Source organism: Vidua chalybeata, chromosome 3 (assembly GCF_026979565.1).
Source record: "Vidua chalybeata isolate OUT-0048 chromosome 3, bVidCha1 merged haplotype, whole genome shotgun sequence".
NCBI classification, from domain to species: Eukaryota; Metazoa; Chordata; class Aves; order Passeriformes; family Viduidae; genus Vidua; species Vidua chalybeata.
In genome coordinates, this window is record NC_071532.1 from 60714478 (window position 1) to 60730486 (window position 16009).

Sequence of the window (16009 nt, forward strand, 5' to 3'; positions counted from 1 at the left end):
TAATCAGTTAGCAGTTTTAGACTTCCAGTGCAGTCCTACATCACTTCACATTTTTAGAGCCCTGGGGGGTTTGTTACTACAAGTTTCTGGTTATGATTTTAAAAGTCTCATATTGCCTGCCTTTAAGAAGGCAGTACGTGGTACATTTGACATCTGGTTAAGTAAGCACTGCCAGAAATGGGCTCAAGAGCTTTTGTTATTTGCCTTGTATTTATGGGCTGGTATTGGGGGGGTCTTTTACCAGTTTTCATTTGGGATTGAATTTTGTGTGTTTACATTCTTTCAGGCAGAGGCTTTTTAGATGTAGTCTACAATTCAAATTTACCACTGTTTGATTATAGTAGAAATTTAAATAACATCAGCAAAGCATGAATTTGAGTTGATGCTTTCTTCCTGAAGTTGTCTTTTTGCAGGGATTTATTTCATTCTATGTTTTTTTTTAATTTGTTTTGGGTTTTTTTTTTTTGCCTTTGGGAGGCCAAACCATCTTATCCTCGGTAAGTGAATTTTTTCTTATCAGCATATGTCTATGTTTCAGACCACTTGTACCATGCAATCTTACACCCTTTCTGTTGAACAACCCTGTCTGCAGCAGATAAAATGTGCTGCATGATAATAATAAACAGAGATAGTCCAAATAATGGAAAACTTAGATAAGGCAGATTTAGAGAATACAGGTCTAGACCCATTCTGATACTTGCTGATACACTGAGCTGTTAATCCACCATAGAGAAGTATTTAAGTTTCAAAGTGAATTTGAGGAAAAGAGTACAAATGCACTGGAATTGTCCATTCTACTTTCATCTGCAAAGTGACTAATTCCCAGTTTAGATAAACAGGCATTTGAGGTGTTTGAGTTTGATGCATCCTTTCTGTTCTTCACTACTGGTTTTTTTCAATATATATATATTTATTATCAGATAGCTCCACAAATTGGATAATATAAAGTGTGAGAAGCACTTATATATTGCAGTCTGCTGGTTTTGAGGTGAGATTATACTGAGCTGTGGCTTCATGAGCACAGAGTGCCTGAACAGCTTCCTTGAATATGGGAGGAGGGTGTCCCTGTTGCATATTCCCAGCTCACTTCTTGCCTGTGGTTTGCCAAGCACCAGTGAAGTTGCCTGTATGAGTCAATTATCTCACTGAAAAGCAACAGAAACCTGGGGTTTTTTTTCTGTTTTTACAGTTAACTAGAGTGACTTGTAAGGTCATATAATATTGACTGAAGCTATTGTGAAGGAGGAGCTAAGTCTAGGAGATAGCAAAGAACCGTAAGGGCTGAGAATACAATCTACTCCTTTTGGCTCTAGGGAGATGTTAAATACTTTGTTTCCCTTGAAGCCACAGCTTTCAACTGCCTAACTTTACAGTGGATCAGCTTCAGAATGTCTTCCTGAGTCCCTGTTAGCTCTTTCATATTTCAGCCCTGTCATGTGCTATTGAAGCACTACAAAAAGAACTCTTCCTCTGTTTATCACTCCAAGTAGCAGTATCGTTAACGTTGTAGATCTCTGAAGGGTAATCATCCACATCAGGGTTGCTGTTCATTGAAAGGACCAGATGTTCCGGAAATAACTCTATTTTCTTGGGTGTAAGCAGGCGTTGTGTGGATCTCAACCTACTTTCACTGTAAATATTGCCTTCGAAATTACAATTTCCAGTCTTCCTCTTTAGCCTCTGGTTTTATTTTTGTCTCTGATCCAAAGCAACCCAAGGTCTTAGCAAAGATTTGGAGCCCCACAGGCTGGACCTCTGTGTTCCTCTTCCTTCCAGATTTATGCAAATTTGTGTGAAATAAGTCTGTAAAGCGTTTGAACTTTTTAACCTTGGTGGCTTCAGCTTCCTACTTCCTGGATTCTGTAGTCAGTGAGAATTAATTACTATGCTGTGACTTGGCAGTCTCAGTAAGAATAAATCAAATAGTAAATTCTTATGCTAAATAGATTCCTATTGTGCTTAAAGTTGTGTGTATAAGAACTTCTCCTGTATCCATGGTCTGTTACTAGGTGTTATATTCCAGTCCTATTTTGTGTTCTGATGATTCACATTCATAAACAAAAAGCAAATATACAGACTGAGGAAGCCCCAGTAATTTAAATCAGCATGGATTTGCATATGTGTGAAAGAGACAATGATTGTAAATAAAAAGATAGCAGGGGAAATGATACTTTTGGTGATAATTGGTCACACTCTTAGGCATATTTATGGGATCATAAATATGTTTGCTGAAAATGTGCCTGCTTCTTGTCCAGGTAGTCTGAACATGACATCACTGATCTGAAGTTGGTTTGAGATCCCCATCAGTATAACTAATACTTTATATTAAAAAGTAAAGAGGACAACAGCAGGTTACTGTGTCAATGTGGAATTTTAATGTTAAATTATCAATCTCATTTATGCCTTTTTGAGTTATATCATTGTGCTCTTCCCCTCCCTCCCAAAAAAATCTCTGAAGACGTGTATCATATCTGGAAAACTTAGGTCACATTCACCGTGATAATTTAAAAAAACCCAAACCATGACAGTCAGTATTTTTTTGTTTGAAATTAACATGGTATCCTGACAAAGTGGCAACATTCCATTATCATTGAATCACCAGTGATTTCAACTAAGTAAATGATCTCTCTTTGCTTTAGTCAGAAATTGTGTAGGAAGTGCAAATGCAGCATTGGTAACACCGCGTGCAGAGACAGCTGAATTTCAAAGTGTGTCTTGTTATCCTGTGTCTTGTGAAGGGTTGTTAGTGTGATGTTACATTGTATTTCAAGTTCTTTAATGCTGTGAGTTGCAGAAACCTGGTACATCAAATCCATCATAAAGTATTAGAAGAGCTTGAATATGGCATCTCTCACGGCTGATGTCAAGAAATGCTGTTCCTTTACAGTCAGCTGAATTCGGGCAACTGAGGTGATCTTTGTGTTTTTTGACATTTTAGATGCCAAGCTCAGCCACTACTGGGAAGCCCCTCCTCCCCTTTGTGTATCAGCAGTAGAGATGAGCAGAAAATATGATTGAAATGTTCCTGCCTTAAGAGATTCTTTAATTTGGTCTGGGAGAATTTTGTTCTGCTTTCTATGGTTTTGTTAAACATACATGATGAAAATAAAGATGTGGGAAGCTAAAGTTATAAACATGGTTTGCATATGCTGCATGAAAGTGTGCACATAATTAAAAAAAAATACAGTATTTCCTCTTTGAAAACAAGCTCCACTGTACTTTTTTTTTATTTCTTGAGGAATACTGTCATTTAAATTTGACTAAGAATTTGTAATCAAACACCTTTGCCTCCAGGTGGTCTTTTTCATCAGAGAATCTGGTAAAATATCAGTGGATCTTTCTTGACAGAAATTTTTTGCTTTAGTCTAAAAAGCATATCTGTTGTTGAAAAATGTTTGCTTGAACAGAATCCAAAAAGCTCTAGTTTCTTTTTTAGGAAGGAAAGACTCATGTAACATTTCAGATTTCCAGCATGAGTAATTTTTCTGTGAGCATTATTTTGGCATTCACTTACTTGTGTACAGAGGCTTTGGCAGTGTCTAAAGAATAGCTTAAACCTGCTTCATGGGTAAGACCCAAGTGCTATGACAAGATGAAAACTGCTCTGAAAATAATTGTATGGTAACTGAGGTGCCTGGGACCCACTGACACCAGGGTATGTCAAATATAGTCATAACTGGGAATTAGAAGAAAAGAGTGTTAGTAAGATACTGGTCATTAGCAGGGGAGGAGAAATGGGGCAGCAGCCCATGGATTGCTGTTGTACATCTGCAGGTTGTAATGAGGATCCAGATACTGCATCTTGAACAATGGGACATCAGTCCGACTTTATGGCTCTGGGTGATTCATGCAGTGTTTAGAGTTTATACTGCACACTTCAGGAGAATTAGAGCTCCCCAGTGTAACTATCTGCTTTATTCTCTTGGTTCTATGTGTTCTTAAATTGTGATCTGAGCCCTGCGTGTGTTCAATAAGCCTTTGTAAAAAACCATACTGCTCCTCGCCAGTGTGCCCACAGGGGGTGTTAAACAGGTCCAAGGCAGCACCTGTGGACAGGGCAGTCTTTATTGCTATCTGTGTAATTGTAAAAAGTTTATCTCTCCTGCCTAAGAAAGACCTTTTCATTTACTTTTTCTGCTGTTTTCTGAAACTACTCAGCTCACTTGGATGCTTAGGCACAAGGTGAAATGAGGGAGTGATGTGTGGCTCACACAGCTTTTGTCACATCGCAGATTGAGAAGGGGGCACCCAATGTGTGTGTGCAGCACACACGGCCTGGCTGCATGAGTCCTATCCCCAGCCAGCCATGGGGATGGGCCAGCCCTATCCCCATCTTCGCCAAGTCCTCCTGCGTGGTGCTGCCCACCCCTAGCACTGTGGTGGGGATGGAACCTCTGGGCATTGCATGGGAGCCTAAAGAAGTATCATCCTGGAAAATGGGGCAGATTCACCTTGTGGTTTGGCCAAATAATTTTCTTTCCTGTCAGTTTATTGAAAAATGACTGGGAAGGGGAAAACAAAATAAAAAGGCTCATCGTACTTCTTTTAATACTGCTAGTGGAGTTTTAATCAGTCATGCTTTTTTGGGGCCCTTATTTCTTGTCTTGTGATCTGCTGTCTAATTCAATTTTTCATTCCTGCTGCAGAAAATGTCTTTCTGCAATTTCCAATACCCAGCTTCATTTATCCCTTCTAGAAGGAATGTAGATTTTCATAACATGCTTTTTTCTCTCCCCCCTTCTGTGAAGACATAGGTGAGAAAGTGTCAAGCCTGAAGTAACAAATTCAATTTAAACCCCCTAATCAAGGTCTGCTGTGTGAGCCTCCATCTGTACCTGACTCCTGGGAGATCTGGTCCAGAATGAGATTGAAAGTCTGTGTGGATGGCAGCTGGTGTGACAGCAGACATCACCTGCAGGAGACTTTGGGGAGACCTTACCTACCTTGTCTTGATTGAGACTGTGCTACTCACCTTGCAGGGTATTAGCAGCAGTCTTTCCCTATGTTTCTTTCTTTTTATTATCCTTCTCTCAAACTAACAATCTTTCTGGCCCTTTTTTAGCCCCTCTCCTTAGCTCAGGGAAGTGTTTAAGAAATTCACTATTTCACTTCTCTGGTTGTTCTTACGCAATCATGTCTAGACCAGTTTTAATCTGGGTCTTGCCAGGGCACTCTCCCAGAGGGCCTGCTCTGCTGCCTTACTGAGCTCCTTTGTGCTGCTGATAGGCCTTTTCTTGAGTTTTTTCAGTGCAGACTTTGCTACTGATGAGATGCTCTTTTTTGGGGGACATGCAGTTCTCTCTGTCTGTCTATTATAATTTAATTCCAGTTATCCAAGGGATCTTTTTCTAATAACAGTGTTATTTTTGTGCTTCTTCCCTGGAATGGCTTCCTTTTGAATTGGTAGTCTTGCAACCTCTTTGCATTGACTTTATTGATCTTGGAGGCTTCTCTTACATTGAATATCTCAATATTTGGGCAATAGGTCGTGGTTATCTACACTTTAAGTTCCTGTTTATTCCTAGGGACCGCATTCCTCCTAAAATGGCTCATGTCCATTTTGCAATTTCTGCATTGATGTCCCAGTGTTCCAGCTCTTCCTCTAACCCTTGTTGTTGCTACATATTCCATTTTTTAGATTCAGGATTTCAGAATTTTAGCATCAACCAAATGTTTTGGGCTTATAGATGAAAGTGTGACTTTGTCATTCGTTCTTCTGCATTTCATTTGACTCTGGGTGATGTGAGAAAGTGTGATAGAGTCACATTAAAAATTGCTATTTTAAGGCCTCCTTTGAAGAATGCAATTCTCATTGTTTAGGTCCCCTTGCTCCCCTCTGGGAAGTGCCCTCAGGTTTCCCAGACAACTCAGAAGAATGTTAACTCTTATTTAAAAAAAATACTTCTGTAATTAGAAGTCTATTTACTTGATGTGATTTTTACCCTAATCCTTAGTGTTCCATGAAATGCATTGGAAAATCTGACTGGAGGACAGCAAAGGTAAGGGGTAAAGGCAATATGTGCTAGGGAGACATGAGAGATTTTTCTGGGCTACTTTATGTAAAGTTTGATTCTTAGCTTTTGTGGTTAGTGGGGGGAAAATGGATGCACTAAGAGTGTTACAAGATAATTCAGTAACTATAAATAAAAGTACATATAGTGTCGGTAAAGCAATTTGAGAAGAGCTGTGAGGAAAGTAAGGTTTTGTGTTAGTGAAATTTCCTAAGATGGCATCAAGCCTACTCCTTTGACACTGTGATTTAGAGTGTGCCTAGAACACTCTGTGCTTGGGAGGCCTGATAGGATTTTTTTTTTTTTTGTTTTGCTTCTTGGGGCTTATTTTAATTTATTTAAATCTCAAATAAAGAAGGTATACTCTTGTGATTTTAATTGGTGGAGTGTTTTTGAATCACTGAAAGGATTTGAGAGGGGTGACTTTCTGATGGGCTTGTTAAAATAGTAGCTGGTCCTACTTCTTTCCATTGCTTTCTTGTAGAAAAAGTTAAGGATTAAAGGTGATAAACAGGAAAGAGTATTTATGTGCACAGTCTTCTTTTAGCCTATTGAAACTTGAAATTGCAAAGCATCTTTTAGCAACTGTATCTAAGATAAGCACAAGGCATGCAGTTCCCACAGACTATCTTTAAATCATTTTGTCTTCATTTTTATGTTCTTTAATAGTTACCATTTAGTTATCTGTCAAGTGAATATCTGTTACTAAAGGATTTTCAGAAAGAGCAAATATTTGGGAGGGATTGCTTTTATGATGCCATAGTGGTCTGTGTAGACCATCACCTTGTGCTACCAGCATGTAGCACAAGTCCTTACTTTCATTGGTATTACAGTATTTTCACTTTGGAAGTCTCACTTTGTGCTGTTGCGGGTCTGAAGTAGCAACTGCTGCACTATCTAATTGCCTTATTATTTCTCTGCATAGGGCAGAAACATGAGAAGCTCTCAGTGAGAAAGAAGATATGGAGGGATGCAGAGGGAGAGATGCAGAGGGAATTAATACTAGTGAGCTGTGTTGGGAAAGCATGTAACAGTTATGGCTTGCCAATATTCACTGCATTGATCCAGTTCAAAATTCTGCTAAATAGAATTAGCAAGGAGTTATTGATTAAATGTTTAATCAGTGTCTTTTTAGTTCTTTAAACCTTATCCAATTAATCAAGTGAGATTGAAAGATAAGTGAAATTATTGCTAACTCTTCTCAGGATTAATCCACTTGTTAACATTTTTAGAGAACTAGGGTGGGTTTTTTTTTTGCTAATAGAGTGTGTAGTCAGATGACTTTCAGAAAAATGTTTAGCCATTTTGTGTAGATAATCCCCTTACAGAGTATCTAGGTAATTATTTGATGGTGTACTGATAAAGAGACTGCTGAGACACTCCACTGGATAGGCAGAGAAGGATCATTTAGTCCCAGCTTGCTTTTTTGGAGGAGGCTGTCTTATTCTTAAGGGTTTAATTCTAAAAACATCTGTCGTGAAAATTTTAGTAAGGACTGGAAGCTGCTAATCAGCAACTTTGCTGACTGGCTATATTATTTTAGTGTAGTACTGCATATTTCTTCTGCAGAATATTCTTCCCACAGTACCTTGCTGCTTCAAAATTTATTTTTACTGCAAAAATAAATATAAATGGTTCATACATTTGTAGTTTTAAGATGAGTTTCTGTAATAACTGTGGAAGGCTTATGTATTGGAATATTGAACAAGATTTACAAGATGTCACTACCAGAACACAATGTTGTTGTCTAATTAACTCATTGGTGTTTAGGTTTCCAGGTCAGGTCTCTGCAGGCACAGACTGCAGCTTTACCTTTAGTCATTTCAGGCTTTCTGTGGCTTTGTGAAAATATCAAGGCAGTAGTTTATGTTCAAATTGTGTTTTCAAGGTTGTACTCGGGAATTACTTCTGTTCTTAAACATTCTGGAGAAGGTAGGGATTAGTTTTGCAGCAATTGCCAAGGAACATTCATATATAATGCCTGAAAAATTCATATTTTATTGCTAAGGAAGTTCTGTAGTTCCTTACATGTGATTTAATAGCTGTCTTTCCATGGTGGGGAGTGCAGGTATAAGACAAATGGGAAGGTGCATGATATCTAGTATATCTTTCTGACTCTGAGACTTGGAATACAGATACCAGAGGTGGATTGAGCACCAGGTACAAGTTAAACCTTGCAAATCCAAATGCCATGCTAAAGGAAATGGGGAGAAGGCAGTGAGCTTGGAGGATTCCAAACTCCTTGGTATGTGCTATACATGTACTGTTTAAAGTAGTGTGAAGTTCCACAGTGCTTGACTGCTTATCTTTGTGATTATCTTCGCCCAAACCTCAGGCTGACAGAATTTGCAGTCTAAATGAATTGATCCTTATGGTCCAGCTTTCAGAGCTGTGCCACTTGCCTGCGGCATGATCCCTTACTATCTCTGCCTGAACCAAGGAATGAAGCTACAGAATTATCTGGATGCATTTGCAGCAAAGGTGATGTTTCTCTCTTATGCAGTGCTTTCACATCCAACTACCCACTTCTGCCTTATCCAAACATTTATTGCATTTCAGCCATTCACTTTAAAACTGCTTTTTTTTTTTTCCTATTTAAGAAGCTTAGAATGTATCCTTGATTTTTGTGGTGTACTGAACCAACGTGAAATAAAGGACTTCTATTTAATCCGAAATCAAGGGGTTTGCTGTACAGATAAAAGAACAGGTAATTTATTTCTTGCTCTGATGCTACAAATTCAACAATCAAAACTCTCTCTTGCTTTGTTTTAATGTATTGTAACAATTTAGTTGACTAAAAACATACCATCACTGCATATGTTCAGCAGTACTTTGTATGTAAGAGTAGCACTTTATTTTGTTGGATTTTGTGTGCCTCAGCAAGAGAAGTGAGATCAGATTACAGGTAGTACCTGTGTAACTCTTCTGCCTGAGTCCCATTCACTTGCTTCAGGAACCCACCATCAGTACTGGGATCTGCTGTGTCTGTGCCCTGAGATCTTGAGGACAATGGAGTGAGATTCTGAGGTGCAATTTGCTTGTGAAGTGGTGGGACAGGGATTGTATTTTTAGTGTTGAGAAGGTGAAACTGGAAAACAGGGAAGAAGTGGACAATGTACTGGCTTTCTTGCTCACTTAAGGTCCAGCATGCATGTGAGAGCTGCTGCTGTTGTGAATTGTCCTGGTAGCATTCACCAAGAAGAGTTACAAAATCCTAAACCAGTTATAGATAAGCTTTTGTCTACTTGCCAGCAAGATCATTAAATTTTCATGTCCACCTGGCAAAGGAAGTTCAGTTTGCATGATAAACACCATCTGCAGATAATGTCATACCTGACCTCTCAACAAACTCTTGAACTTGCACTCCCCAGCAATGTGTATTTTAAAAAGCTCTTTTGGCCATGTGTCAGCATAACACTGCTGTTACTTAATTTAAAAAGAGTTAATTAAGCTGATGCCATATTGATGAATGTATTAGAAAGACATACATGTTGGGCAAAGAGTATGGCAGTATTGTACATCAACTTTGTTCTTCTGTTCTTTGCTGGTTAAAACACGTGTTTGACTCTTGATAACCTTCTGTCTCTTACCATTTTCCTAGAAGTTTCCTTTTTTTCTTTAATAGCTCTCTTTTCCTGTGCCTGCAATAGTTGTGTGTGTGCTTTGGGTGGTATTTTGGGTTTGTATGGCCAGGTTCTGGTAGCAGGGGGGCTACAGGGGTAGCTGTAGGTAACAACTTCTGTGAGAAGCTGCCAGAAGCTTCCCCCATGCTGGGTAGAGCCAATGCCAGCTGGCTCCAAGATGGACATGCTGCTGGCCAAGGCTGAGCCAAACAGGAATGATAGTAATGCCTCTGTGATAGCATATCTGAAAAGGAGAGAAAAATTACTGCGCAGTTGCAGTGGTGGCCAGAGAGGAGCAGGGTGAGAACATGTCAGAGGAACAGCCCTGCAGACGCCATGGTCAGTGCAGAAGGAGGAGGAAGAGGGAAGGAGGTGCTTCAGGTGCCAGAGCTGAGATTCCCCTGCGGACCATGGTGAGGCCCCTGTAGCCTATGGAGGATGCCCTGTAGACCATGCAAAGCTCTACCTGCAGCCCCTGGAGAACACCAACACCAGAGCTGCTGAATGCCTAAGAGAGGGTTGTGAAGCTGTGGGAGGCCCATGCTGGAGAAGGGGGACCTGTACATCTGTGGAGAGAGGAGCCCATGCTGGAGCAGGTTTTCTGGTAGGACTTGTGGACCCACGCTGGAATAGGCTGCTCTTGAGGAACAGCACTCTCTGGAAGATTGAATCACACTGGAGAAATTTGCAGAGAACTGTCTCTATGTGAGGGACCCCACCCTAGAGCAAAGATAGATTCTTCTCCCTGAGCAGTGGCAGAAATAACACGTGATGAACTGACCATAACCTCCGTCCTCATCTCCCTGTGCCAAAGTGGGTGTGTGGCTGACCACAGACATTGCTTTTTATCTGTCTGGGTGTCTTGCATCTATGTTTTGCAAAATATGTAGTTCTACTTGAAGTTTTATTATTATTTCTGTAACTCATTCTACAACATGCTAAAATCATGGATGTCTTTTAATTGTACCCCAAGGCCTTTGACTCTTGTTTTTGGACAAGTTTCCACTTTGTGTTGGTTCAATCACCTAGCAGATAGGCATTACTGAAATTTATAGAAGAAGGTGGCAGATTTGGTGAGGGAACTTACTGTGACCCAAAGATGTAAGCTCTGTTTATTAATTATGTTAATATTGGTGGTTTGAGAGCAGTATGCCAAAGTATTTGTGCGGGAGATTAAAGTCATCTCCTGCAGTTCTGGCTGCCGTGTCTAGGCACAGCCATAGCTGGGGACCAGGTGCTGCAGCACTGTGTGATGTTGGCTGCCTCCCTCCATGGAGTGCCAGTCTCATGCCAGCTAATAGGGGAGGATCGGAAGTCAGGAGCTGTGTCCTTATGTGACACTGGGAGTCAAGCAGGGAGCAGGAGCAAAATTCAGGTTGCTGACAACACATATACTGTTTTAGGGGTCTTATTTCCCTATAGTGGCTTTCAAAAGCATAGTTGTAGGAGATTTTAAAAAGCATAAAATAGAGGGTGGTATCTGTCCCTCCCTGGTAAACTTGACTAATACCTTTGCCTTGACAAAATGCTGAATATAACTCAAACCTTGAAATCCAGGAAATGATGAGGTAAGGGCTAGCACAGATCTTAATATAATCTTAGTTATGCCAAGGAACTGATTACACCCATTGGAATAGCTCAGTAACATTAGTATTTATAATAAGCAGGTATGAAAATTTGAGAAAGTATATTTTTGTTTGCATTTTTGGCTTTTATTGTATATGCTCTGGCTTCAAGTAGCTGGGAAATACTTTAGCAAAGGAAAGCATAGCTGTTAGCTCACAGCAAGTGCTGCCTTTGGGGAGCAAGGTACCTTTATAAGGGTGGGATTTGTTAGTCTGTAATGTTAATAACAAGCAAGGTTTCTTCTCACATGCATTGCCAGTGATGTGATGAGATGCAATGTGACAGTCAGTTGTTTGTGGGTGCAATGAGATGTCACAGAATGGAGGAATCCTCAGATCAAAGGTGGAGGATTTGTAACATTTAGTGCAGCTGAGAGCATTTTAAAATGTACGGTAGCAACATTTGCTGTAGCTCGTTTGCTTTAGATGACTAACACAAAATTGGATGTGGCCCATGGTGACTGTGCTTTCCTCCTAGGGGCGTTGTAGTATTTGTAACACGGAAATAAAATGTTCTCAAAGAAGGTTTCACCTGCACTTTGGGACTTATATTACCTTAACCTCTTATTTCCAATCTAAATTGTGAGGATTTTGCTAGCCTTCACATTTCTGAAGGATATTTCCCCGCTTACTGTAAGGTCTTCTGTCACTTTGTACATTAATTACATTGAATAAATATTTTTTTCAGTACTGTCGTGCAACAGATTTTCTTTATTAGGGCAGGGAAGGCATATGTGTAGGGGACTAGCAATATGACCTTCCCTTGTGATACAGGGGACCCAGATTTTAATTCCTTCAACATGAAAGACAAAAACAGATGAACTGTTGAAATCAGGGTTTTTTTGTATTTATCTACTACTCTGTCTCAGGGCCAGTACTGGTCGAATAAGGTATAAACAGCACAGCAATGGTGCTTTGGTCTTTCCAGCTTTTTCCCATCTGCCTCTTTATGTTAAGTAATGCTTGATGTGCTTTTCTTACATAAATTCTTTTAATGGGAGATCAGATCTGTCATGTCTCAGAAGGTAGACCCAATACCTGTCATGCAATAAAAAGGGAAATACGTACGCAAGGCTGCAGCTAGTGGCATTCAGAGGCTGATCCCAGGCTGGCTTGGCAGCTGCTTCTGCCTCTTCAGACATGAGCTCAGGTCTGCATTGCTTTCTGGGGTATGGGGATTGCAAGCGAGTGATAAATCTAACCGAGTATGGTGGGTGGTTTCTGTAAGCAATGGTGTGACTTCAGGAGAGGATTCATAGTTGAAAAGTCTGAAAAACCAAAGATACCTTTCATAAGCCTGAAGGCAGTCCAATACTACAGTTACACCTTCCACTGACTACCACTTATCTCAGTATCTTTTGTGGAGCTTGTTCAAATGAGCATTGTGGAAAGACATGAATCCCAGTGAGGTTCTGGAAGCTGCAGCCTCGCAGTCTCTCTGTGAGTTAAGCTGTCAGTGGTTTACTTTCACTGTGTTTGGTTCCATTTTCATTGAGGGGGGTGAAAACGCTGCAGGGAAACACAGCCCTTCCCACATATTTAACGTTGTCTGAAACAATCTCAGATTCAATATACAAGTGCAACTTGGCCTCCCGGACCTGTGCTGGCTGTCCTGTGAGACTGCGTACAGGTTGTCTAGCATCAGATGCCCACTGCCTATGACCCTTTCTTTTCTAGTGCCTCACATCACTTGGCACAGCTAGAATTAAACCCTTAATAATGTTTTCATTATTGCTTTTCCAGTGAGACACTGGGTGTGAGCAAATTGCAGAGTAAGCTGAGCAAGTAAAGGAGTTCTGGAATACTTGCAGAATCATTCTTTTGAGAGAAGAGACCTGAGCTCCCTGGGATTTGCTGGGTCTGGAAGTACTTGATAATGTTAGCTTAAAGCCTTTCCTCCCCTGCAATACTCTGCTGTCTTCCTTTTGTCACACAACCTTCCCCTGCTATCTCTACAAAAAGGCTTTCATGCAATCTGGCCCGTCAGCTGTTGCTTTTGTGCATTGTGCTGGATCTGGGATAAAGCGTAAGCTCTTCAATTCTGATGCTGTACAGTGTGGCATGAATGCTGATGGTGCTCTGGTTAAGAATAAGGCAACCAAGCAAACATACAATTAACAATAACTAAGCAGATGTGAGAACAGTGAGTTCCTAGAAGTAGTTGCATTTTTAAAGATTTTCCTTTTTGTCCCCTTTTCAAAGCTGCTCACCTCGGTATTTTCGCTATTGAAAACTGCATGGTTAGGAAACAGACTTTTGTGTAGACCTCAGTATTACAAGATTTGTCTTCAAAAAGCCAATTAGTGCTTGAAGTAGAAGCTAATCCACTTCACAAGTGTAATTCCCATCCTTTGCCTTACAATCAGCAGCAAGCAACCACACTGCTGAACATCACTTTGAGAAAGAGCGAGCACTGGTCTGTTTCTGTACATCTTTTCTGTGTGTTTCTATTTATAGAGGTTTTTTTCCACTAACCTAACGTGTGTCAGTGTGACCACTGTGTGAAGACAGAGCAATCTGCTGCAGCAGAGCTCCTTCAGGGAGATAGCTTAATGAGCCCTAGGATGAGTTCTTAAGTAAAGGAGGTGAGAAGCTATAGAAAAGAAGTGTAGAAAAGAAAGATGTGACATCTTTGGAAAGGAATATTACTTACCTGGTAGAGGGGAGCAATTCTACTACACATTGCAGGCATAAATAGAAAGCAATTCTATTGTGCATTGGGAGCCATAAGTTGAGCATCCATCCTGATTACCATTTTGGCAATGAGCAATTAGAGCTCAAACTCACGTGGATCTCTAAAATCTGGAACAAAAAAGCCCCACCCATTTTGTAATCACCATGGTGCTGACAGAACCTCCCCAGTTCAGATCAGTAGTGAGACCACATCCATCCTCTTGAGAAATGTTTTGTACATTAGTTTGCTTGGGTTTTACCCAATACCCTCTTGGTTTATGAATGAATTAGCAAGGCACTGTCACACTGTGAATAAATGCAATCCTCTGTCTGCAGTTCTGTTTTCAACACTTTTTAGAACTTATTAGATGTATCAGTATGGGCACTAAGAATCTTTACTTGTAGCAGCATATGTATCTAATTTTGAGAAGGGCCAAAAGCTGCAGTTATGGCACCATGTGATGTAAAAATTAAGATACTCCAGCTCTGGCTGTAATGAACACGCTGTCAAGTTGTATCAGCCTTTGGAAGCAGAGGGGAGGAGAAAATAGAAAATTAAGGGCCATCGAGCTGAAAACAAAAGTCAATGCATGGATTGACCTCTGTGTGTTCTTCGTTGACAGGTTGATGACGCCTGGCAGTGAAATTCGGTTTGTCCACAAGCACATGGGCCTGGTGCCAGGCTGGGGAGGAGGTGCCCGGCTGGTGCGGATCGTGGGCAGCGGGGCAGCCCTGCAGCTGCTGGGCGGGGCTGCCCGGGTGGACCCCGAGAGAGCGCTGAGCCTGGGGCTCTCCGAGGAGACGCTGCTGTCCTCCGACGAAACCAGAGCGCTGGGAGAGGCCCGGGCCTGGCTGAGTCGGTACACAGAGGGTCCGGCCGCTGTCATTCGGGCTGTGAAAAAGGTGGTGGCAGCAGGAAGAGAGCTCCCATTGGAAGCTGCCCTAAGGACAGAGAAGGACATTCTTGGAACTGTATGGGGTGGGCCTGCCAATTTGGAGGCATTGGTTAGAAGACCAAAACATAAATGATGGTTTATGCATAAGAAATGGGCTTGACCTTTTTGCAAACAAAGCTTTCAGTAAAGCAGCCGTTAAGCTGAATCATTTAAGGTCTTGTCCCTTTAAAATGGCATTAACATTCCTGCCATTTAGGTCAGACAGGCATATTTGGTGTGCAACTACAGGGAAGTCCCAGGCAGATTCTCTACTGTCCTAATCACCCACTGAATCGAGATTAGTAAAATTACTATGTAAAGGTAAATGCTGTGCTGAAAATAGAACTATAATTCATTTGGAATGAGGCTGAAGATTATTTTATTTGGTGTTTTGTTTTTTTTTAACTAGTATGAAAATTAATTACTTGAAAGATATGACATTTATTCATTTGTGGAACAGGTGCATCTAAAGCTGCAAAATATGAGTTCCCCAACATGAGACCAGTTGGGGAACTCATATTTTATCAAATACGCTCTTTAAGCAGCTTGGAAAAAAAGATTACTAGTGGGAGGATAGCTTTTATTTTTTCATTCTAGTTAGTTCTTTGTGCAATTGCTGAGAAAGTATCCTTCAATTTTAATGGTGCTTTTACAGGAGAAGCTTTGAGTTGCTGAGAAGCTTCTAGCACTCATTCACTATCACTGATTCAGGCTTTTAAATGTATTTTGGTGTCTTCTCACTGCTCAAGGAATCAACTACACACACATGCATCTGCATGTTCCCATATCCTGTACCTGTGCAAAGCTGCTGGCCTGGTTCTTTACACAGAATCTAGTTGAAATCTTGGAAGGCTATGATGTATCATGCCCTGAAAAGGTTTGTTCTTAGGTGACCGGGTGATGTGAGTACTTCAGCATTCTGGTAAGATGTGAGTGGATATGTCTATGTCTTTCTTCAATGCCTTTTTACTGGTAGGGTATATTTGGGCTGACTAGAAGGTTTGGAACTCAGTCTCCACTTCATGCCAATGACTATGCGAGTAATTGGATAACTCAGTGGGGAAGCTTTTCCCTTTAGAAATTAGAAACTGACACAGAGTGCCTGCTTTAAAAATAAACATCTGTGAGAGCAAAACCATACA

The 16009-nt window shown here is 40.7% G+C and overlaps 1 protein-coding gene across 6 annotated transcripts in view; it reads left to right on the forward strand.

Moving 5' to 3' along the window:
* The window catches only part of ECHDC1 (ethylmalonyl-CoA decarboxylase 1), a 40786-nt gene extending 24779 nt beyond the window's left edge, over positions 1–16007 (forward strand). For all 6 annotated transcript variants that reach the window (XM_053937453.1, XM_053937459.1, XM_053937456.1 and 3 more), the window contains one exon: positions 14556–16007. In XM_053937453.1, the coding sequence (XP_053793428.1) occupies positions 14556–14961 (406 nt within the window). In that variant the 3' untranslated portion in view covers positions 14962–16007. The remainder of the gene's footprint in view (positions 1–14555) is intronic.
* The last annotated feature ends 2 nt before the right edge of the window (positions 16008–16009 follow it).